Genomic DNA, 26,073 nt, shown 5'->3' with positions numbered 1-26,073 from the left:
TGCTATAAAGAATCCAACAATGAGCCACAGCAGTTGCAGACGTTTTTATTTTATTTTTGGTTCCTCCAGTCATATACTTTCGAGCTTTAATATATAATCAAACATTGATGACAGGACAACAACCTACTTGACCATCCGGATAATTTCTTATTAAATTGTTAGAGAAAGGGAAAACACAACAAACGATCCCTAGACATTTTTGGACCAGGCACTCCCTATGGCCCAAGTACTTCATCAATAAAGTCTCCTAGCGACCAATTCCTAGTCCTTTCTAGCATGCATAAACTCTGGAAAATAGCTCTAGGAGAAGTTCAGGAAAAGAAGAAAAAGAAAGCTTATGCCTATTCCTGTTTTCTTTTACATAGTAAGTTACTTTGAATTCACAGTTAGTTTTAATTAGAATCGAATAAGAGTTTGAACTTTATGTGTTCGTGATTCTAGGACATCGACCTAAAGTGCTAATAACTAGATCAAAATTTACTAATATTTATATACATTTTGTTACCACATATTAAAGGTCTAGGCCAAAAATATTAGTTCGGTCAAACATATAGTTTACAATGTGGATCCGCCCCGATCTTAGCCCAGGTATGCCCGAGGATTAACCGTTTTTATGATATGCCCAATGCAAGAGAAGGATGAGAAATGAGAATAAACGCTGCCATATTGTCACGGTCCCTATTGTCACACCTAGCACAAGACAAGCAAGACACTGAACCCTCAGGGCTTTGGTGGTAAGTGTGTGATACGTGATATAAAGGATTTGGTGTAGTGAAGTGTGTAGCGCACGATGTATGGGTTAGAAGCACGTCACGAGTTTGAGCCCTACTACAAACAGAAGCGCGTATTTAAGTGGAGTAACGTAGAGTAGCGAACCTATTATTGGAAGCAGATCCAAATTTGAAGTGTATAAGCTCTGGATTCTAATCCATTGTACTTATTAGGTTCATAGCTTTCTAATTCGTACGTATTAAGTAGATTTTAGAAAACATTTTTTTGCACGGATTACCCCTAAGGGTGGTCTTTAATTTTGTCCATGCTTCTCATTTAATGAAAACTTGTGGGTGAAAGTACCCTTATCTATGACCTAATTTCACAAGGCATAAGTTTATAGAATTTTTGCCTTGTTGGGCATAAGTCGCGTAGTATGTAGTTCTCTTGGTATAAGTTTAGAGAACTTTTCTGTAGGAACTAATTTATGCCTAAGGCATAACTTGTGTTATATTATGATGCGAAAGTATAAACTTATGTCGGCCGAGTTAGGCACTACAAAACTTATGTTGAATAACTTAATTCCTATTGGACTTATGCCGTACAAGGCAAAAATTCTATAAACTTATGCCTTGCGAAATTTGGTCATAGATAAGGATAGGCCGATTTTATTTTATTTTTGTTTTTTTCGATATCAGGGATATTTTTAGCCATACCGAAGAACAGATATCAAGACAAGCGATTTGAGGGGAAAAAAAAATTAAATACCATAGGGACATTCATGCGAATGACCCTTTAGGAAACAAATATGGGGTGGGTCAAACTACTGGGTACTGCCGAGCCCACACCATAAATTGTACATCCTTTCTTGCCCATCATCAATTGAATTCCAAACACTGCGCCATTGAGGGAGAAAAATTAAAGACCAACAATTTGAGGAACAAAAATTAAAGACCACCCCGAAAAAAGACAATCATGCAAATTGCCCGATGAGATTTGAAGGCTGGCCCATTAGTCCAATATACCCTTTCTTAGTAGTAAATTTTTTTCTTTCCAAATGTTAGTATATTATCCTTTCTCGTGAAGCAAAACTTGTACGTACTAGGTTTTGTGAGAGTTAGCAGTTAACAAGGTTTGAATTCAAGAGGATTCTCAAGTAGAAATGGTGCAAACAATGCAATGATGGAACTGTTAGGATGTAAGGTAAATATATAACCCAAGAGTTTTATCTCTCTGATTCTAGGTTTGCTCAGACACTCCATTAGAATACCGTGATGTAACTTGGGAAGAGCTCTTTTTCCAACTTCTGAAGAGAATTCATGAACTACTATGTAAAAGGCCAAAAATGTCCCTCCCAATTTTGACCAATTCAATGCTGGAGAATGGATCATATTGACAACATAGACAAGCTAAAAACTTCTTTAGCTATTTCTTTCTGAAGCTTTGGGTACAAAAATTGATAAGCAGCTGAGAAATCAATGTCTAAATTCTATATACATAAACCAGAATACCAACCGGGGAACTCAAAATATATGTAGTTCCGTAGAAACTGGCACTTCCAATGTTTGCACAACATCAAGTTGAGAAGAGCTAGGACGACATGTTTGGGTTGGAGTTCGTGACACAGGGTAAAGGACTTTGTTGATGGGAAGGCCATGGATTGCGTTCCGGTTGACAAGGTACAGGAGCAGGATGAGCAATAAAAGTTGGCATGTCATTTCCTGGCATCAACACTGAAACTTCTTTGGCACTTGTAGAAACCTGAAGCAAAGCAAAAGTTTTAACATTGTTATATATGTACAACCTCCACAGAGGTTACAAAATAATAACTTTTGTTCAGACTTCCTAGGATTGCTCTCTCATGAACCATTATCCACTGCTAGCATGATCAGGTCCAAGCCCGTGTTGTAGTGAAAGTAAACTAGATGATTACAGTATAGCTCAAATTAAACTGACAAAAGACACGGTCACATTTTAACAAGCTTTCTTTTTCAGCAAACCCATAATCATATCATAGAATCTTACTTGAAAATCAACTGTTATGACTCACCAAGCAAGCGATAGACTTTCACATAAAAGCAGATCAAGACATGTTGTCTTCAGAACTTAAGCACTTCAGTGATAGCTAGCTAAATTAAACATGCTTAATAACTGATCTTGTCTAAATGCATGTCATGTAAGATCATCCTTTGTAACTGTTAAAAGCTAAGCTTAGCTAAGACTTGACTATATTCTTATTATTTGCTCCTCCTTTATATCTTTCCATTTGTTAGAGGATCTTGAAGGCTGAACAAGATGGAGAAGACATTACCACTCAGATATCCTTACTGTTGTTTCAAGCTTTTCCCCCTCTTAGTTATGTTATCCAAGGATAATCTATATGTCATCCAAACAATAAACCATAGCTAAATTATTTGATGGTGTTCATGCTTTATTGAACACTAAAACACACAATAATTGTAAGCCAACCTAACTATGAGCATCACTATGATAATAAAATATGTTATACCTTCTCACTCACATTAGTTTTTCTACATTTTATTTGCAAGGTTAATTGTACATGTTCGAGTACCTGTGATTCCTTTACATTTCACAATATGTTTGATTGGTGGAATCCAGGTTGAATGTTTTATTTTATGGGAGATAAATATGGGTAGCAATGAGTGCTTTCCAGCACATAAAATTCCCCAACCCCCAAACAAAAGGTCAAGTCAGTTTTTCAAGTGAAAAATCTTTTTCCACTCACAAAACTTCAACTTTTTGTCAGGTGAAATGAATGTTCAAATTCTACGTCAACTTTCAAATAACATTTTTCAACTTCAACTTCAAAAAATGTTTTCTCCATATTTCAATCAAATCTATATCCAGACGCCTACTTAGTATCAAAAGATGAGGCAGGTTTAACATATTAGGCCTGTGTGTGCATCTGTAAGAAGTATAAGCAGGCACTAAGAAGATAAATCATTCTAAAAGTTATAAAGTTCCGACACAGAAAGGTACCGGGACAAAAGATACAGGACCAAGTTCCCATTAAAGGAAAAACTTTGTGGATGGTTTAATATAAATCGCTTTCACACTATGAGAAAAGCTTGAGAAAAATCTCATTGCAGATATTTTTAAGGTCCCTAAGCAAAGCAGCAAGGCAAGCTAATTGGAAGTGTTTAACTTTCAGCAAAAAAAAAAAAGGGAATTTACTAAAAGAATTTTTAGTTACGATAGCACAAGGAAGCTATTTGTCTGTAGTACACTTAATATAGGGTGGTCTTTTTGGCAAACAAAATTTGTTTCAAATATTTGATGCTTTAAAAACACATTTAGTAAATTATTACATACATTTTTTTGCAGATCTACCTATATTTTTTTTTATAACCGAGAAATCTTAGAGGGCTAGTGATGCAAAGTTCAAAACTCAGTGGGTAATGGGTTCGCCCTCTTACTCTTCTCTCTCAAATACCGATTGTTGCCTGCGGCAGGTTTCGAATCTGTGACGTGCGCCTAACTAACACATCACAAGCCATGTTCTTAAGTCTTACCACTAGTCCAAAGCTTTGGGCCAAATCTACCTATATTGCTCCAATAATTGAAGTGTTTAATTAAATAAGATATTTAATGAGGTAAATTATAGTTTAGACAAATACACTTATGATTGAGAGATGTAAGACAATTTAATATCTTTCTTAAGAGGTGTGCAAAAACCTAATGAAAAATAATATGAAGCAGATATAGTAAACAAGAAAAACAAAGATTTCTCAGGGCTGGTAGGCTATCTCCAGTCCAGGAGTATTCCATGGAGGACATCATTAACATTGGTGGTGATGGGCCACTAAAGGAGTGGGGCAAAGCCTTAGTATACAAAAAACCAACAAGTAGGCGTAAAGTCCCAGATCTTATTAAAGGGCACCAACTGAAAAGCTAACTTCTTAATGGAAGAGGGGCCAAGGGCCATTTTTCAAACACAAAATCAATGGGAGTGTTTTCTTGTGTGTCACATTATGAGGAACATGCACATGCAAATATTATTGTTTTAAAATTCATAAGAGTTCTTGAAAATTTGTTTCTCATCTTTAATTCTTTAGCAAAAGTTTTATAAGGTATTCCAAATTAATTGCCAGTAAGCCCATATCCAACCTCTGAAATGCCCTCAGTGACAGCAATCTAGGAGAAATTCAGTCAAGATTTATGAAGTCAGAATTTATTCTACTCTGTTTTTGCAAAAAATCATGGGATATTTACCTTAGTCCATCCCTCACTAGCCCCCCCCCCCCCCCCCCCCCCCAAAACCCCAAAAAGAAGAAGGAAATAAGAAAAATGAGAGTTTTGAAAATGTGAGAAAAAGAGATGGAATGTTTTAATATTTATAAATAAAAAGGGAATAAAGGAAAGAAACTAATATTTCAATAACATTATAAAAAAAGGATAGGAGGTACTTAGAAATTCTTTTACAAGTGACTGAAAATGGCTCAGAGTATAATTATATGGAACTTAATAGGTGTACAGCAACATGTATGACCCTTTCCCATATAGTACAAATCTCATTTCAATATACAGGAATACAAATTGAAGTCACCAAGAAGATTGCAATTCTAACAGATAGTATTCTGCAAAGCACAAAGAGAAAAAATAAAAACATTAGCACTTGGATGTACAAAAAATATCTTTCTATGAAAGCAAAAGGCAAAATACTAACAACTCATGTAAAATCCAAAAAAGAAAGGTTAAACACCAACTACAAGTTCACCATTTCCTCACCAAATTCATAATTAACATTAGCTAGAATGCAAAAACTTCAATGAAAAACTCAGATACTAATTCAAAACCCCAAATGGTCAATACAAAAAATAAAAAGACCCTGAAAGTTTACAAACAAGAAGATTGAGCTAAATTAATAAAGACACTTACTTTGGGAGTAGGATAGCCAAGCTTAGGGTTGAACCTTAACTGAGACTCCACGTCAGCATGACGGCGGTGACTGGAGGGAGTCAAATCAGGTGCGGAGGGTGGTCTAAGGAACCTCTCAAATATAGCCATAATAAGAAACATAGAGATGAGAATAGCAGTCGCAACAAAACCGAAAGAAACAGCATTCACTGAGTTGTCAAAATGAGTCCAATGATCATCTTTTGTTAAGTACATTGGTGAACCACTTGGTGATGGTGGCCACCCCCACCCCTCTTCTTCTGCCATTTTTTTCCACCAACAACTGCTAAAAATGCAAATTTCTGAACCCCCCACAAATCAAGAACTGCTAAAAATGCAAACTTTTCAACCCCACAAACCAAGAACTGCTAAAAAATGCAAACTTTTCACTAACAAAAGAAAATCAAGAACTTGGGTTACAGAGTTTTTAGAGCTTTTTAAAGATTTTGACACCATTAAAGAGAGAGAGAAACTTTGGAATTTGGAGAGAGATGAGCTGAAATGGTGCAGGAGAAGGGTTGTCTTTTTGTTCAGTTCTGTATAAGTACAGAAACACAAGTTAGAAATATGAGCACTCTGTGTTTTTATTTGACAGTTGAAATGGACATGTCCAGTGTCCTCCCGTGGCATATATTGGAATCATCCTGTACTAGCCCTTTTCATGGGGAATAGTAGTTTTCAATTTTGTTTCAGTTGATTTGATTAAAGCCATTTTGTTTTGTTTTTGTTGTAATTCTAAATGCGTACAAGATAAAAGAAGGGTCAATGTTATTGTCTATTGAGGTTTTGTTTAGCCAGAAAGTTAAGTACTGGTGTACCATTCCCTCCCTCGTAATTTGTGTGAAATAAGAATGAAAAAATTGAACTTTGTAATATAAAGTAAGTAATAAGTATTTGTATGGTTATAAATTATTTTAGTGAGAATAAAGTGAAAGTTTAATATTTATTCATTTTTGAATATAAGAAAAATAAAGTGTATCGCATAAATTGAGACAATAAGGAGGAATATTTGAACTTGAATACTGTCACATATCATTTATTTATTGGGTTTGAATATTTGCTTATATTTATTTAGCAAACCTTTTATAACATAAGGATCTGACTTATTGAATTCGAATGAACTCATTAATTTATTTTTTAGTGAATCTATCATATTATACCAAAATAAATAAAAATAGAATTGCGGTGTTCACTTCTCTATATTCCACGATAGGCGAAATTCTTTCTTTCAGTGAATCTGACCTACCAAAAAATAAAAAGAAGCGCATCGTTCTTACAATGCAGCGTGTACCTAAGTAAGAAAATCAAAAGAAAGTTACAAAATAGTAAAAGTCATATCTCACGGTAGGTAGTATGACATTTTAGAAGGTTACTTTAGTTTGGAAAAAAACTTTAGGTTATTATTTTATGATAGCTCTTTTGTTTGTCTAAAAGAGGAAAAAGGAACAAGAAAGAAGCAAGTTTTGTAAAGTAACAAGAAGCAAGTTTTGTAAAGTAACAAGAGCAACTCAAAAAAAAAAATAGCGCTATATCTTTGTAGTGCTTGAATCTTTGGAACAAAAATTGCTCCATGTTGTTAGCTATTCATGACTTTAATTTTATGTAAACAATATAATGCTAAGAGGTCACAATTTTAAATTAAAATATTATAAAATTGAATTCAACTATCACTTAATTACTGTTGCCAATTTGGGTATTTCTTATTTTCGTTAACTATGTGGAAAAAAAAGGGAAAAAGAGGAATCTTTTACTGGAATCACTTGTGAATTTGTGCAACTTCAAATCGATTTCTTCTTCTGTGAATGCTTCTTTGTCAGCATTAGTAAATGTTGGCTTGTGCAGCCAGACTTGTTACCACATTCGAACACGTTATATATTGGTACGTGACACAAATTAATACAGCAAGGAAAATGAAAGGTACAAGCAAAAGAACAGTAGAGTACAACATACAAAGATCAGAACATAAGGTCCAGTACATAGGTGATAGGTAAAGGCATACATAGGTAACCCATTAAATAAACAAGTTTCAAGTCCCACTTTATTTGTGGATACAAATATTTTTTTGCGCGGAGTGCCCTTCTTTTGGGCTGGTCTTTATATTTTGCCCCTCATTTATGCCTTCTTTAATTTTTGCTCTTGCCGCTTGTTTAATGAAAGTTTTTTAACGAAATTACCCTTACCCCATTAAAACCCTTTCTATTTCGTCATTTGCCCTTTTCTTTTCTTTTTTTGCTTCTTCGTTCCTCCTCTGTTTTATGTCTGTCTTATCTGTTCTAAAATTTAGGTATGAATTTGGATCTTTTGCTCGTTTCAATATTTATTTTTATGTTAAATTGTTGTTTGTTGAATTGATATCTTTGTCTTCGTCGTTTTTTATATTTAATTGATCATTTTTTATTTAAAATTATAGTGTTTTGTTACAGTGTCTGTATGATTTTTTGAACTTTAGTTTCGTTCCCCATGTATATATTTTGGTTTTTTGAATGTCGTATTATGAATGTCGTAATATGTTTTAGTTGATTTTGATATGCGTTTCGGTTTTCTCTTTGTTGAATCTTTGAAGTTTTGCCTGTGAACAGCTGTTTTATGTTGTTGCTGTTGTTTTTGTTTAATAATCTGGTTTCATGAAGATTGTGTTTGTCTGAGGCAACATATGCCGGGTCCGGTAGAGTTCTTGGTTTTTTAAACTGAAGTTATGTCAGTTCCGGCATAAAGTTATGCCTGTTCCGGCATAACTTCATGAATTAAGTTAATTTATGTGTGTCTTGGTTTTTTGGTGCTGTCTTGTTAATAATTTTGATTTTTATGCAATCTTATGTGTTTTTGGTGTTGTTTTGTTAATAATGTTTTGTTTTGGTTATGAAAAATGAAAGTTTGCCTCTCACGGCATACTTTGTAATTTTGTAAACTGAAGTTTTCCCCCTTCCGACAGACTTTTCTAGTTCTTAACACTTGCGTAAATTTTTGTTTTGCTCATGAAAATGAAAGTTTGCCTCTAACGGCATACTTTGTTCTTTTGTAAAGTGAACTTCTGCCTCCTCCGGCAGACTTGCCTAATTCTTAACACTTGTGTACTTTTTTTATTTTGCTTATGAAAATGAAAGTTGCCTCTAACAACATACTTTGTTCTTTTGTAAAGTGAACTTCTGCCTCCTTCGGCATACTTTTCTAGTTCTTAACACTTGTATACTTGATGTTTTGCTTATGAAAATGAAAGTTTGCCTCTAACAGCATACTTTGTTCTTTTGTAAAGTGAACTTCTGCCTCTTCCGGCAGACTTGTCTAATCTTAACACTTGTGTACTTTTTTGTTTTGCTTATGAAAATGAGAGTTGCCTCTAACAGCATACTTTGTTCTTTTGTAAAGTAAACTTCTGCCTCCTCCGGCATACTTTTCTAGTTCTTAACACTTGTATACTTGATGTTTTGCTTATGAAAATGAAAGTTTGACTCTAACGGCATACTTTGTTCTTTTGCAAGGCGAACTTCTGCCTCCTCCGACATACTTGTTCAGAACTTTGCCTGGTTATTTTTTGTCAACTGAAGTTACTGTAATTTCAAGTCTAAGTCATTGAGCATTGTATACTAATCAAATGGAACGTATAAACTAATCAAAATCCGAACAAAGCAATAAATTTGATCAATTCTATGTTGTTGAGTAAAATTATGATTCGCAATGTTGAATCTCAACTGAATATTAGTTGTTTAGTTCATAGAAGATGATTTGTTGTTATTTTCAAATATTAACAAATCTAAACTTAATAAAGCATCAAATTGAGTTGAATTACGCTCAATTGAAACACTATATATTATGTATTTAACTTTTCCGACGTTGTAGCAGCAAAATCAATGAAAATTTCTCCGGTGAAATGTTGGAACGATGGAACGATTGAAAGGTTTGTTGTTGGAATGATGGATAGGTTTAATTGGATGTTTGGGGTTCGTTACAGACTTTCAGGTTTTTATATGTTATGGGTAGGGGCAGTAACGTCTTTTTCTTATTATCTTTTAGCTCAGAAGGGAAAATATTAAAGACCACGCATTACAGGGGCAAAAATTAAAGACCAGCGCATTTGAAGGGCATTCGCGCCAATTGTTACTTACATTTGCATGGCCCCTGGCAGCTCCCTTTTCCTAATCAAACTTTAAAACATTCGGGCCCAGCCCAATAACTCTTTTGCTTATGTCTTACTTGGAATAGCCTCTTGTCTCCTTTTATGTAAAAAAACTCCCAACTATTTCTCTAGCAACTTGATACTTTTCAAAAGGAAAATTTCCCAAAGGAATTATTCAAAAAGTTGTCGAAGCATATTTCATTTTTCTTTTTCCCTTTTTAGGGCATCGTTAGACTGAATAATTGGAGACATAAAGGTAGAACAAGAGAATTCTGCTTATGTGACTAGACCCTGCACTTAGTGGTGCATAATATGAATTAGAGTCTTATGTGAAAGGGTTTTGACATATAGTGAAGATGTTAGTATCCAAGACTCCAACAATAATACATCAGAGATAGAGATACAGGGATTTGCTTATATATTTCACTCTTTCGTTCCACTTTAATTGTATTTTCTTATTAATTCATTCCAAAGAGAATGATATATTTCTATATATCTTAAATGAAAAGCTTTTATAATCGTACAAATGTTATTGCGTGTTCAAATTTCAAGTTTTAGAAGTCTTACACACACAATATATAAGGGGTCGTTTGGTTACATATGAACACCACAATTATCTTATAAATGCATATAAAAGTTTAGAAAGAAAATGATATCCCTTTGGAAAAGAGGGTGGTGAGGAGAGAAAATGAGTTGGGGGTATAGTATCATCAAAAGTCTCATTTTTCAAGAAGACATGTTAGCGGTCCCCCATTGTGAAAAAAAAACAAGAGTTTTCCTTTAGTCCCTTTTTGAATCTTCCATTAGAAGAAGAGAGAAAAGGACATAAATGGTTCCTTAACTACGAAAGTAGTTTCAAAATAGTTCCTTAACTATGCACTTAACGGTTTTGGTCCTTTAAGTTTGCCACAAGTTAACTTAAATGGTCCCTCAACTATGAGGGTTGGTTAAAAATAGTCCCTTAAGTATGCACTTAACAGTTTTGGTCCTTTAAGTTCGCCAAATATTAACACGTTTAGTCTTCGATAAAATATTCATCGAACTATGTTTGTTAAATTTGACGAAAACTATGAAAAAATTAGCGAGAACTCACATTTAGGTGTAAGCATTACTAAAGAAAAGGTCAAATACCTCAGGATAAAACCGACGGACATCAGTCGGTTATAGGAAAAAATAGGGGAAAAACCTACAGACTTGATAATGTCAGAAAATAGTGTCCCGGAACACAAAGACCGACGGACTCTGTCGATTAAAACCGACGGACTCCATCGGCTAAGTAAAATACACTAGACTTATTTTTACTGAAAACCCGAAAATAAATTCTTCCATCATAGTGATTCTTTAAAAAAAATAGTTTCTGATTCTTTAAAAAAAATAGTTTCTGCGCATTTTCCTTGAAAATAACCGACGGACGTTCGTTGGTTTTCGTAAAAAATAATAAAAGCTAAAAAAATTAAAAAATAGTGTCCCTCGATTTTATCCATCGGTTTCCGTCCATCGTTTTTTTCGCTTGTTTTTAGTAGTGATAATTTTTGTAGTTTCTGTTATTTCTAATTTATTTCTAAGGTCTAGTTTATTTTACTTGCCTGATAGACTACCTCGGTTTTAATCGACAGAGTCCGTCGGTCTTTGTGTTCCGAGACACTATTTTCTAACATTATCAAGTCTGTAGGTTTTTCCTCTGTTTTTTCCTATAACCGACTAATGTTCGTCGGTTTTATCGTGAGGTATTTGGCCTTTTCTTTAGTAATGTGTACACCAAAATGTGAGTTCTCGCTAATTTTTTCATAGTTCTCGTCAAATCTAACAAACAGAGTTCGATGAATATTTTGTCGGAGACTAAAAGTGTTAACATTTGGCGAACTTAAAAGACCAAGACTGTTAGGTGCATACTTAAGGGACTATTTTTAACCAACCCTCATAGTTGAGGGACCATTTTTGTTAACTTATGGCAAACTTAAAGGACCAAAACCGTTAAGTGTATAGTTAAGGGACTATTTTGAACCTACTCTCATAATTAAGGGACCATTTGGAAGTTTCGTGAGTTGATAAGCAATCTTTTATTATGGATTTCAAATTAATTACGATATTTTAATATTTGATTAAAATATGTAAGAATAGTGAAATACAGTATATATTTCTTAATTTAATTTTACTATTGGATGTGAGTAAATTTTTTATTTCCGTATTCTATATATTCCTCTTTATCATAATCTTGTATTGCTAATTTTTAGAAAAAGCCAATTACAATTTTACTAATTATATGAGAGTGTTTTTTTTTCCATTTCTTCTAATAGTCAAGATTTTGGTTTATCTGGTCAAAGAAGGTATCCTTTTCCTATATATATATATATATATATATATATATATATATATATATATATATATATATATTCGTTTTCATCTTGGAGTCTCAATTAATGAGGAAATTAGTTAAAAGGGTCTTTATAAAAATGAATAGATGTATATGACCCTCTGTATACATGAGCGACTCTGACATAACACATAGGTGATTTGTTATATTTTATATAGAATCATTTAATTAATAATTAATTCCTATCGGGTGAAGTCTTTTATTTCCTTTGAAGTCCCGGTTAATTCCTGTTCAGGATAAGCTCTCTATCAAAAATATTATATTGTTAAAATTAAATTCTGAGATCTTTGATTAAGTTAAAGAAATTCTATTCATCCCGCCAATTAGTGGGCGAATCCTATCCTATATTAAGCCAAGGCATGCCTGATCTTAGACTCCCTATCCTTCGCCAACCTCTGAATTGGTCAAAACACACGAGAATAGTGACAACGCGCATGCTTAATTGTTAAGATTATATATGCCAATTGGAGTAATGTTCTTTTAGTACTTTAATATAAAGGTGGCTACTGGTTCTTTATAACCGGTTTTAACCGGTAACCGGAACCGGTATAACCGGTTCCGGTTAACCGTGTATTCGTTTACCGGTCCGGTTTCAATTTTTTTTTAACCGAAACTGGTTAAACCGGTTAGATCGGAACCGGACCGGTTAAACCGGTTAAAATTAAAAAAAAAAAAAAAGAGCCGTTGGTAATGGACCGTTGGCAACGGTCCATTTGCAAAAATGGCCGTTGCCAAACGGTCATTTTCTTAATTTTTGGCCCCCAATTTTTTTTTTTAACACTTTAACTCATCCTCCACCCCTATATAAATCCTTCTTCATTTTCATTTTAATTCACATCAATTCACTCTTCTTCATCTTTCTCTCAAATCTCAATCTCTCAATTATAGTTACTTTGCAATAATTAGCCACAAAGTCTTATTATAGTTTCAACTTTCAATTATTAATTTTGCAATTATAATATTGTTGGTGGAGTTGGTGATTTTGCAACAATCCGAAGTAGCTTTGGTGGATTTGCAATTCTAGCCGCCTTCGCTTTGTTGGAAATTAATCCGGCAATTTGGTACCTTCGTTCCAACTCTATCTTTAATTTTCGCAATTTAATTCTAGCAATTTATTTTTTGCAATTTAATTCTAGCAATTTAATTTGTTGTAATTTATTTTCTTGTGATTTATTTGATTGTGATTTAAATTATTTCTATTTAATAATGTCAAAGAGATTAAGACGTGGTGCCGGTAGTAGTAGTCGTACTGTTAGGGGTGCGCTTAATGAGGAAACATTTGTGGAAGAAACACCTAATTTAGGTATTGATGTTGGTGGAAATAATTCACTTTTAGGTCATGAGACAATGCAACAACATTTTACCGACACTTTTAATGAAGACTTAGATGATGATGATGAAACACAACCCCCCGAAAATCCCATAGGAGATACAGGTCCTGCACAATCACATACACAAGACAAACCGCCTAGAACTCGTAAGCCAACAACTAAAGTTTGGAAATTTATGACTAAGGATAGGGAAAACCAATCAGTTACATGTACCATATGTGGACAAGTATTTAGTTTTAAGCAAGGAACTGGTAAGGATGGTGGAACGGGTACACTAAATGCTCATATGAGAACCAAACATATGGATGTTTGGGGAGAGTAAACGGGTTCAAATGTGGGGGGGATTCAAATGACGATAGACCCACGAACCGGTAGAAATTTTAAGTATGACAAGAAAAAAGAACGCGTAGAAATAGCTAAAATGGTAGCTTATGATTGTTTACCATTTTCCTTTCCCTCTAGTTTGGGGTTTGTTACTTACATTCAACGTTGTTATAACCCGTTATTTGAGGGTATTCCTAGAAGTACTTGTAGAGCCGATGTTATAGATTTGTTTAAAAAATATAGATTTTATTTGCGCCATGTATTTAATTCTTTAAATTGTTATGTTTGTCTTACCGCTGATTTGGGTCTTAGTATTAACCATTTAGATTTTTTTGCTATTACATGTCATTGGGTTGATGACAACTGGGTTATGCAAAAAAGAATTATAACTTTTTTATACGACGAAGGAAAAGGTCGTCACGATGGAAAAGTTTTAGCCGATTCAATGTCTACTATAATGAGATTTTTTAACATTTATAGAAAAACACTTTGTATTGCTTTAGATAATGCTTCTAATAATACAAAGGCAATTGGTCTTTTAAAAAGATAAATAAACCCTCCTCTAAGAAATATTTTTCATGTAAGATGTAGTTGTCACATTTTAAATTTAATTGTTAAAGATGGTCTTGTGCATTTTGATGATTCTGTTCAAAAAGTTAGAAATGCTGTTGCGTTTCTTTTTTGTAATGCTAATAGGGGAAGAATTAGAGATTTTAAGAATGCTTGTGTGGAAAATAACCTTAGACCTAGGAAAATTCAAGTAGAAATTGAGACTAGGTGGAACTTCACTTACATTATGCTACAACAAGCATATGAGTATAGGATTCCCATACAACAAGGTCACAACAAATATAATATTGATAGTGAGGATTGGTTAACTTTTAGGCATTGGGAAGATGTTAAAGAATGTATTGAACTCTTAGAAATTTTTTATAATGCAACTCTTGCTTTTTCTAGACAATTTTATCCCACGGTAACCGGAATTTTAACCTACTTAGCGGAAATAGCTAGAGTTTTACAAGAGTATAAATATATATAGTATATATATTAAGTATATATACTATAGTATATATAGTATACATACATATATATTCTTAGTATACCTAAAATATACTAAGAATATACTTATAAGTATATTAAGTTATATAGTATACTTAAACATATATAAGTATATATAGTATATATAGTATATAAGTAAGTATATATGGTATATAGTACATATATATAAGTATATATTAAGTTATACACATATATAAGTATATATAGTATATATTATATATAAATATATATAGTATATATATTAAGTATATATACTTATATAGTATATATAGTATATATGTATATATAGTATATATATTAAGTTATACATATAGTATATATATTAATTTATACATATATATATATAAGTATATATAGTATATAGTACATATATATAAGTATATATAGTATATAGTACATACATATAAGTATATATAGTATATATAGTATATATATTAAGTTATACACATATATAAGTATATATAGTATATAAGTATATATAGTATATATTATATATAAATATATATAGTATATATATTAAGTATATATACTTATATAGTATATATAGTATATATGTATATATAGTATATATGAATATATAGTATATACATTAAGTTATACATATATATAAGTATATATAGTATATAAGTATATATAGTACATATATATACATATATATAGTATATATATTAAGTTATACATATATTTAGTATATATATTAAGTTATACATATATATAGTGTCACACCCCATTTTAACCGGATAGATTTAAGGAGTATGACGTATTGGTGATTCCCGTTTATTTTGTTTTAAAGAGTCGCCACCTAATTAATTTCACGGTGAATTAGGACACCTAGAGATTAACTAAGGTAAAGTTAAAACTAAACCTCCGTTAATAGTCTGCTTAACCAGTGTGATTCTAGGTAAGGGCTCTATATTATCCTAAAGGGAAGGGGTTAGACATCCTTTAGAATCCGTTAACTTACGGTTATCCGACCAACTTAGGTTGATTAATTAAGGCTAGGGATGCAAATATAATATTTAAAGTTAAAGAAAATAGCTTATAAATACTACTGAAATTTTAAAAAAAATATAAACTATTGCTTGATATAAGATTTAGAGAAAATATAATAATTTATATAAAGGAAGATTTCAAACGTCATTTTGAATAAAACTTATAAAATTGCTAAAAAGATTTAAATAATAATGCTTCTTAAAATAAGATTTGCATAGAATATACAAATAGAAGAAGACGCAGGTTTGTACAGTATTTTAATAAATATTTGAAACAAACCAAACGGAGAGATATTAATAATTCTTTTCTGTGATTTTAAGAGCATAAACAAATATAAAATAACTAATGTGAATCTTAAGTAAACTCATATTATATCAATACACTTATATTATATCAATACGGTGTTATAGAAATGCTTAGACTTATTTTTCTTTAGAAGAAAATTATGATAAAAAAAGAACATAAATTTCCCTCCTTTTTCATTAATTTTTATTAATTATGTTTAGCTAAAATGATGTGCGATTGATTCCAAATTTTGAAGAGTTATTTATAAACGTAATACTTGATTTTATATTTTTACATACTAATGACATTTTGAAGGTTTAGATAAGAAGAACATAATTTCTTTCATTTAAATATATATATATATATATATATATATATATATATATATATATATATAATCATTTTTTATTTTTTTGCAAATAGATCTTTAAATAAATAAATATTAAACACTATAAATGGTTTTAACATGAAAAGAAAAAGAAAGAGTAAAATTTATAGAATTGTTTGTTTGTCTTTCTTGAACTAATTACCCTTTGCTAAAACTAACCCGCTAATTTATTAGAGTTCATCTAAGTTAAGAAAGCAAAACAAAGTAAAATGGGTTAGTCGAATAATACAAACTAAATACATAAAGTAAAATAAGATAAAAAGGATGGAAATTAAATGGATCAGCCCGTTTTAGGGACTGCGGCGGCTGTTTTTCGTTCGCTATTGGGCCTTGGCCCAAAAAGTCTTCTATTTTGTTGCGGGTTGGCTGGACACAAGAGAAAGTCGTGTTGGGCTTTTAGCCCAACCAAATGTGGAGGAAAAGTGAGTCCCTCGAACTCGTATGTGATGATCATGCATAAGACGAAAGGAAAAGGATTAGTATGCAACCAACGAAATGGTGAAACATGTAAAAATATACACCAAAAATAAGTCGGTTAGGTGATATATAATAGGCATATTTCATGTATACGCAATTCAGCCGCTACATATTTACGATATATAAACAGGGCAACAAACAAACTGAATCAAACTATATGGCACCTATTGTGCACCACACGTATGAGAGTTCGGATACGTGCGACAACTGATATATGTAGAGTATTCAGAGTATACTTGGTATATCTGCAAGAGTATACGCTGATATGCGACCCTTGTATACACTTGGTGTACACCAAGGTTCATATATTATGTATACCTCGAGATATATTATACCACAAACAGAAAATCAGATTAGAGAGTATACGAAGATAAGTCAACGTGAGTGTTTGGAGCATCAGTATAACCAATCAGACAGCGGGCATCAAAGATTAATTTCTGATAACTAAATGAGTAGCCATTTATCAGGAATGCATATGAGATTTCAAACCAATTTTCAGATAAGGGAGTTGAAAGCTGCAGACAAAACAAGCAGAAGCCAAACTGGACTCAAAATACCCTTTCACATTTTACCATTCTACAGACCATTAAAAGCCTCCGCAAATTAAGAAGTAAGTTTTAAAACTACAACTATAGTAAGGAATTAACTGGAAACTAATCTTTCCCTTTAAAGAAAACAGACTATAGGCCTGAGTGCAAATTCAACTTGTTTCGAAGGAAAAGAAGAAAGAAAAAGAAACACAGAATCTATCTTTGATTCAAAAAGATATAAAATTGATTCTATACCCAAAAGAGAATAAACCAAATACGTAGTTGTCGTCTTCCTAAAGCAGTTTTAGAAGGCAAAAAGGCCTGTTTTCATCACTACCTATTTTCAATCCAATATACGAATTCAGGCAGCGTAGTACTTTGAATACACTGAGCTACTTTGGGCTCTTCCAAATAAATATTCAACCTCACGGCCACATTTCTTATCAACTATCTCGGGTAAACACACATATGGGAAGCTTTATTTCTTAATCAACAGGCAAATACAAGACAAAGAAACATACATTCGTCTAATCCTAATATTTGATGTTCAATCCAAATGCATATTAACATCTGCCTTTGTCCAAAAAAAAGCTGACATTTGATCTTACTAAAACATGCTTTACACAATTTAACAGAGTACCTTACACATATGTGAACGACCTACAAACACATAAAGAATATAAACCAGCTTGAAACACATAAGGCAATGGCCACACACAGCCTTAAGATTGCTAATAATATTCAAACGATATACTGAGGATCAAATTACCCATCGGAGAGTGAAATGTACCAAACTCAAACTAAACAAAATAAAAACTGAACCAAACTAATCTAAGCAGAACTAGAATGACATCTATCAGTATTATCACATTGCCTCAACCTATGAAAATGTAAGCACATGAAAGCAGATGATACCAAACAGAGGCTGATATAAGCACAACATCGATCAAACATGATTATTCAACATACCGAATCTCTACTAAACAAGGCCTAGGCTACCAAATAAGCAGGAATTAAATACCCTCAGGCATGATTAAATTCAGCCAATAAGAAGAACACAACCAACTTTCACATATGCAATCCTAATTTAGACTACCGAACAACATAATTATACTAACAAACTTCGACATGCCCAAATCAAACACCTGACGATTCTTACTCCTTAACTAATACTGAAACTGAACAAATACATGACGACATGGGAAACTAACTCCTACAAATATCACATAAAAAAAATGAACTTCAAAGAAGAGGGGAAATTGCTGACCTTCTTCGGGTGCAGCGAAGTGGGTGTGGGGTTTCGATATCACTCGAACACTACAAACTCCGATCTCGAATTTATTCGGGCTCGAAAACGGTTGCTGGAAATGAAAGAGGACCAGAATAATCCTCTATTTCGAATCAATATCAAAACAAGATTAAAACTTATGAAGACTTAGTAATTTTTAGACGGGAATTTGAAGCGATTAAAAGAAACTCAAAACTTTAGGGGATTTCTGCAGCTAAACAAAATTGTTCTTGGGGAATTTTATAAATCAAAGATCTCGTTCCTGGGAGGTTCTTCCCGATCCAAAAAAAATCCCCCTTTTATCGATGAATCAACCCCATTTTATAGGGTTTTGGGTTCAAGACAAAAATGGCGAAAGGAACAGAGGGAGAAGTAACGTGGTTATGTCAGAGCACGTGGGGGTATGGGTGTGGTGGAGATGATGGTCACGTGGTGTCAGAGGTATGGGTGCGGGATGGGGGTCACGTGGTGAGGATGGAGTGGAACAGAGGGATGGCAGAGGAGCGACACGATGAAGTGGAATGGCAGTGAGGAGTGGAGATGTCGGGCGTGAGTGGAGATGATGGATATGGGTGTGATGATGTCGGAAAAGTAGTGGGGGTAACGTGGGGGGAAGAGGGTTGCGGCGCTAGGGTTTTGGAGGGTTAAGGGAAAGGGAAGGGATGAAGGAAAGGAGCGGCGGGCGAAAAAGGGAGGAGGGGAAGGGAGAGCCGCGGCGGAGATGAGAGGAAAGAGGGGAGGGGAGGCGGAGACGAGGAGGTGACGATGAAGAGGGAGGCGGAGGAAGGTGGGGGGAGGTGAAGCGGCGGTGATGAGGTGGGAAAGAAATGAGGGGAAACCCTAAAAGGGTTCCCCTTATTTTCACTGAAATGGGTCAGACCCGGTTCATTTACGGACCGGGTCAATTTTTAGACCGGGTATTAAAAGAATGGGCTAACGAATTAAAACACGGACTGGTCTAAAAATTAAGGTAAAAATATAGGCTGGTTAAAAAATATTTATGAATTGATTGGACTTTGATTTGGAATCCGATAAATCAAAATACGGACTGAGTGCGAGAAATAGTTTGGCTTCTAAATTTAAATAAAAGACTTGTTTAAATAACTTCTGTTAAAATATTGCTCAATATGGAATATGTTGTCATTAATGCTTAGATAAAAAATGGCGTTGTAATAGCAGTGCAATAATATTGCGAAAAATCCACAGTAAAATAAATACTATTATTTAATTATGCAAAGATAAATGCGATGCGTGTGCGTAAGCTGGTAAAATACTGAAATGATAAAAATTGTGAACTATAATAATAATAATAATAATAATAATAATAATAATAATAATAATAATAATAATAATAAAAATACGGTAAATAATAATAATTGATAGAATGATACAATGGCGGTATTGATAAGAGGCTAATAATTATAGTAAACATAATATATATTTTTTATTTTTTCCAAAAATATTAGAAGCTTAAAAATAGGTATTTTGGCAGAGAGACGGGACAAAATTGGGTGTCAACATATAGTATATATATTAATTTATACATATATATAAGTATATATAGTATATATAGTAAGTTATACATATATATATATATAAGTATATGTAAGTTATATATATATATATGTATACGAAAAATACTATTCTGTATTGCTGACTTGCTGTCAGGCTGTTAGTCAGTAAATATTTACACTTTAATTATAAAGTTGTATAACATATGTAAATATACCTACAATATACTAATAAATACTATAATATATATATATAATACAAAAAAAAAGATTTTAACTACTCCAAACCGGACCGGTTCCGGTTTGGAGTTTAAAACCGGTTAATCGATTCTGGTTTTTTAACCGGAACCGGCCGGTTCCTTAACCGGTTACCGGTTGGAACCGGTTAACAGGTATAATTATAGCCAAGAGAAAATTCTAATTTTCCTACTTACCGATTTTTATCCGAGTACTAGATAGTACTTGACATTTTCACTAATCTTTTTCTTTTCCCCTTTTCTGAGCATTTCTCATCTGAAAATACACACTGATAGATTTGTACAAAGGGTAAAATTTCTTACTATTTTAATCACATCACCAGACTCAATTAAAAATAATTAGAGTGAAATATTGGGTAAAGGGAGTTTTTAATTTATGGTTAATAGATGATTTTCACGCGTAATCAGTCACTTAAACATCTAACCTCATCTTATCTTCTTTCAAAGACTCGATTTTCAGACCCAAACGCTTTGTCTCCATATTGTTTACTCAAAGTTCAGTGTAGTTTGGGTGGTTAAACGATTCAATTAAATACTTCAGCTAACTCAAAGTTCATGTTATATTTCTATTCCGCACCTATATTCTCCCTACTGATCCCATAAATATGTTACCAATGTATTTTTCTTTTTTCAGTTTAATATCGTAGTTTAAACATAAATGATTATATCCACGAATGTAGGAAAAAAAACTGTATAACAAGAATGATGAGAGAGTATTTCTGATACGTGTTGTTTTTACTTATTGATAAACGCTTTCGTTATATTTTTCATACCACAATCTTGTAAAACTAATTTCAACGTGCAAGATACTAAATGTTAGAATACTAGATATCAATTAAGAGGGGTCAATTTTCCACTATCGACCCCGAGTCATTGTACTTGTTGGGATACATGTGCAATTTCTAAAATGTTTGTCTTCATGATCTCATAGGAGTTGGAAAGAGCTCACTAGATTAATAATATTTATCTTAATTTATTGTATATACCTATTTACGGCATAAAACATGTCGTGTGTGTACACTTCTTTGCATTTGTTGTAGTTGAAATGACGCTCGGTTACACTCAGCTATATATATATATATATATATATATATATATATATATATATATATATATATATATATATATATATTTTTTTTTTTTTTTGGAGTCAATTCTTCTTGGACAAGACATGGATATATAATATTCTAAACATGGTTGAGGACCTATCTCCTTATTTTTTATAATTGTTGATGCTCTATAATTGAGCTAAAAGTATACTCCATAGGCGTTGAAAGAGCATGATGTCTAGACTTTAATGGATAGCTAGAAATCGTTAAAACAATCAAGCATGTAACTTCACACAATAATATTATTATTTCTATTAGTAAGCATTAATTCAAGTAATAATATGTTAGCTACATATTTGCAATACATTATCTTGGATATTATTATAAATTATTTATTTATTAATATGAATATTTAAATAGTTTAATGCAATGTTCTAAAATATTTCTAATGTTAAAGAGTAGACATACTTTCTTTCTTTTTGGTTTATTAAAAGATTTTCTTTCAACAAACTTCAATATTATATAAATAAAAATAAATTATACATACAATATATATAAAAGTCGTATGTGCATTAGAGTTTTTTGGGTCTAAAACAAAACCTTTATTAGCCTTCTCCTTGAACGTACCACCCCTATATTAGATACAATATTTAGCTTGTTTTAGAAATTACCAGATTGCCAAATTGGTTGAAATACAGTCTAAAAATTGACTATTTTCGCCGTGGTTCAAATGGTTTCACGTTCATTGAAATCAACGGGTCAAAAAGGGCTTTCGACGGAACGGTTGCTAGTAAAATAGAGAAAGTAATGAGTATAAGACACTATTGAAAGATTTTCAATTCATTTATGTTTATCTTATTAGAAAATTAGCTTATCAAGCTGTCCACGCTTTAGTTAGGGCGTTATTTCTATGTGATGATACGCTATAAACATGGGTTTTTATCTATATTTTGCCTCTTATTTACTGCACTCTAATCGTGTTTGAGCTATAATGTTAGTATTTTATACTTATTATGTATATTTTCTTGTGTAGGACTTGTTCCCGAGCAAACGAGCTAAATCGGAGTTAAACGAACAAAAAAACCACCAATTGTAGGAAGCAAAGATTTAGTCATTATGCTGCCAATGGGTGAATGAAGTAACAATTGATATTAATGAACACGTGAATTGGCAAGTGATTTGAAGTTATATACTTGGCAGCCAATCAAAATGGAGGGCACATTAATTTTATCTATGTAGCAACGACAAAGAACAATTGAAGTATCCACTGGAAGTGCAGAAGTTAAGAAAAAAACGCACAGGTGCTGGAAATTTACCCTGCCGCGACGCACAGGGCGGGGCAGCCCGCGTCGCGGTAGTGTATTTTGTGCAAAATTTTTATTTCGAATTTTATGAAGGGTATTTCGGTCCGGGCTTATTTTTGGAGGGTTTAAATACCTAAAACACTTCTTTTTGACGGCCATCTCGAGGGGAAAAGGCTTAGAGTTTGATAGAAGACTTGACTACTTTAGGCAATTGATTCAATATGAAAGTTTAGATCAAAAGTTAGTTGTAATGACTTCTAGTTTACTTTCTTCTTCTACTATGTTTTCATTTGCTATTATGGAGTAGTTTATCGTAGGGTTTTGACGGACATGGTTCCTTGAGACTTATTTAAGAATTGATTTCGTTCTTGCTAGAATATTCGTTTGGAGTTTTGAACGTTATGCATATGTTTTCCTTATATTGGTTAATCGAAGGAGAACTACTTTATTGAATATTTATGCTAGTATATTGTTGTTTGAGTGTAATTCTTTTGAGTAATCGTAAGAGCTTTCTTGAAGTGTTCTTGAATCAAGATAGGAAGGTATTCGAGAGAAGTTTTCCTACTATTAAATTCATTCGATGGTTCTAGCATATGTTCTTGAATTTAAATTAGTCTATTCTTGAATATATTTGATTTATTCGAAAGAAGAGGCGAATATTGCAGGTAGACTAATTATTCGTTGAAATCGAAAGAGTCAACGAACCTTAGGAAAAGAACCTAGAACGCTTTATTAATCTTGAATATTTCTTTTGCACCAATCCTGTCATCCGCCCTTAATTCTCCTATTGATAGTAACCCTTGATCCATTTCCTCATTTTCAGTATTCTTTTAATAGTAAATTAGTTACTCGTGGTTCACACTACAAAGACTCTAAAGATTTGATTTCTTGAATAATACTTAGCAAGACTTTGTTTGATTTATTAGTAACACCAATCCCTGTGGAGACGATCTTAAACTATACTATTTTTTACTAGCGAAGCGCTTAAGGAAATTATATTGTGATTTGCGCTCGTCACTATGTCTAGCTTGATGAAACGGGTCCCATCATCTTTTATTTTTGATGTGCTCGTTTTTTATTTAAGTAATAATTGAGAAAATATCTTTTAAAAAAAAATGATTAAACAGAAGCAAAGACAAAAATCTAAATTAACAGATAAAACATCGAATCCGGAACCAAAATGCCCAAAAAAAAAACATTTTGAACCAAGATACCCCAACAAAAAAAAATGTTACCAAAATGCCTTTAGCGCAGTAATTTACTGTACTAAAGTACTTAAAGGGGACGGCTCCGTTAACTGCTATAGCGCAGTAAATTACTGCGCTATAGTCCGTCCTTTTTTTTTTCCGCCCTTTTTGATTAACCCTTCTTCCATTACACTTTTTAACGTACTTTGACCATAGATTAATCATGCTTCGGGACCCCGAAACTTCAATATTTTATATAGAACCCTACTTATTTTTGTGCTATTAATAAGGTAGGATCAATACATCAAGGATACACAAAAGCTCGGATGGCCGTTTTAGTGGTTGAAAAGTGCTCGAACGCCATTTTCGTTTGAAGGCTCGGTGACATTAGCTTGAAGTTCTTTACGAATACTTAACTTGTTCATTAATAATTAATCAAAAGTTAGTCAAAATGACAGCATTCATACAAAAAAAAAAACTAAACTTAATTAAATTACACCATTCATTCATAACCTTGAGTAGATGAAAATACTTAACATACTAATTAATAAGAAAGCCAAACTTTTTAAAATACAATCATCAAAGTAAGAAAAAAACTTAAAAACATTCATCAATTAATGCCCTTGAGTTGATCTTCCGCCACCACCGTGAGATGTGCCGCCACCACTAGAGGTACTTCCACCACGAAAGTTTCCTCCACCACGAGAGGTACTTCCACCGCGAGATGTAGTTTGACCACCATATCGTAAGGGACATGTCACGACCCGACTAGGGGCTGCGACGAGCACCCAGTGCTAGCAGGGGCGGATGTAGTCAAGGCCCAGGGTGTTCACCCGAACACCCTCGGCAAAAAATTACAGTGTATATTTAGGGTCAATTTTCCGTGTTCATGTAGATATATTGACTTTTGAACACCTTGAACAAATGCAAAAATAGGTTCATTTGTTTTTCCGAACACCCTGATTGAAAATCCTGGATCCGCCACTGAGTGCTAGCCCACCCGAGCACCCCCTTAACTTATACTTATGCTTTCATTCATTCGTCAAACTAGTCCTTTTGGACGACATTACCATTATATCGTAATTGGCATCTAGGCCACATCAAATGTACATGGGCTAATGTGGCCGACAAAATGATATACAAAACATAGGCCGACAAGGCCAGACATATCTAACCATATACACGTGACTACGAGCCTTTAAGAAGAGTATGACATAACACATGAGCGGGACAGGACCCCGCTATGCCCATAATTATATACACAAAAAATGAGTACCCAAAAGCTATGGCTCCGAAGGAAATGGAGCTCTGCTATGTAATCTCTGAATAAGCAGCTATGGATCAAGTCTGTCTCCCTGCACACCTGCGGGCATGACGCAGCGTCCACAAACAAAAGGACGTCAGTACGAAGAATGTACTGAGTATGTAAAGCATGATCAATATCAATATGAGCGCATAATAGACAACATATGAAATAGCATAGGAGGGAAGACAATAATAATCATCGTCATGGCACTTACTTGCTTTCCATAGGAACATTCCGTTTCTATTGCGTATCCGCAGACATATATTCATATCCGTACTGTATTACCCTCATAATCATTTACATGACATATTCGTACTTTTAATGATGTCATATACATAGCATATACACATATATACAGGTATACATAGCGTACCCGACCATGAAGGTTCGGTGTTTCATACATACTTGGCCAACCAAGGCTCAAGGTTATATCTACCTGGCCCTACCAAGGCTTCAGGGTTATCCGTACCATCTGCAGATGTGTACGCGCGTTACCTAATCATATACATACATATAAACATAATCTACCCGGCACTATAAGCTCGGGGTTTCATATAGCCCTTCATAGGCACACATACATATAATAGCCCGTAGGCACCTTTAACATCATTAGTATTATCATCATCTTTACTATCATCATCACTATCGTTATGTCAATATTATAGGCT

General features: G+C 33.2%; 1 protein-coding gene across 2 annotated transcripts; it reads right to left on the bottom strand.

Moving 5' to 3' along the window:
* Nucleotides 1-2,101: 2,101 nt before the first annotated feature.
* LOC132623543 (uncharacterized) lies at nt 2,102-6,351 on the bottom strand. 2 transcript variants are annotated; one of them, XM_060338321.1, is made up of 2 exons: nt 5,611-6,338; nt 2,102-2,472 (listed from the first exon to the last, which is right to left on the bottom strand). In XM_060338321.1, exons 1-2 carry the CDS (start codon nt 5,893-5,895, stop codon nt 2,302-2,304), a joined length of 456 nt encoding a protein of 151 aa, XP_060194304.1. In that variant the 5' UTR covers nt 5,896-6,338; the 3' UTR covers nt 2,102-2,301. The 2 variants fall into 2 exon arrangements, with proteins under 2 accessions (XP_060194304.1, XP_060194305.1); XM_060338322.1 differs by lacking the exon at nt 2,102-2,472 and adding an exon at nt 5,136-5,309 and having other exon boundaries at nt 5,611-6,351.
* Between the last annotated feature and the right edge of the window lie 19,722 nt (nt 6,352-26,073).

This window comes from Lycium barbarum, chromosome 12 (genome assembly GCF_019175385.1).
Source record: "Lycium barbarum isolate Lr01 chromosome 12, ASM1917538v2, whole genome shotgun sequence".
Taxonomy (NCBI): Eukaryota; Viridiplantae; Streptophyta; class Magnoliopsida; order Solanales; family Solanaceae; genus Lycium; species Lycium barbarum.
Note: the sequence above shows the minus strand (reverse complement) of the source record. Positions and strands in the feature narration are given on the sequence as shown.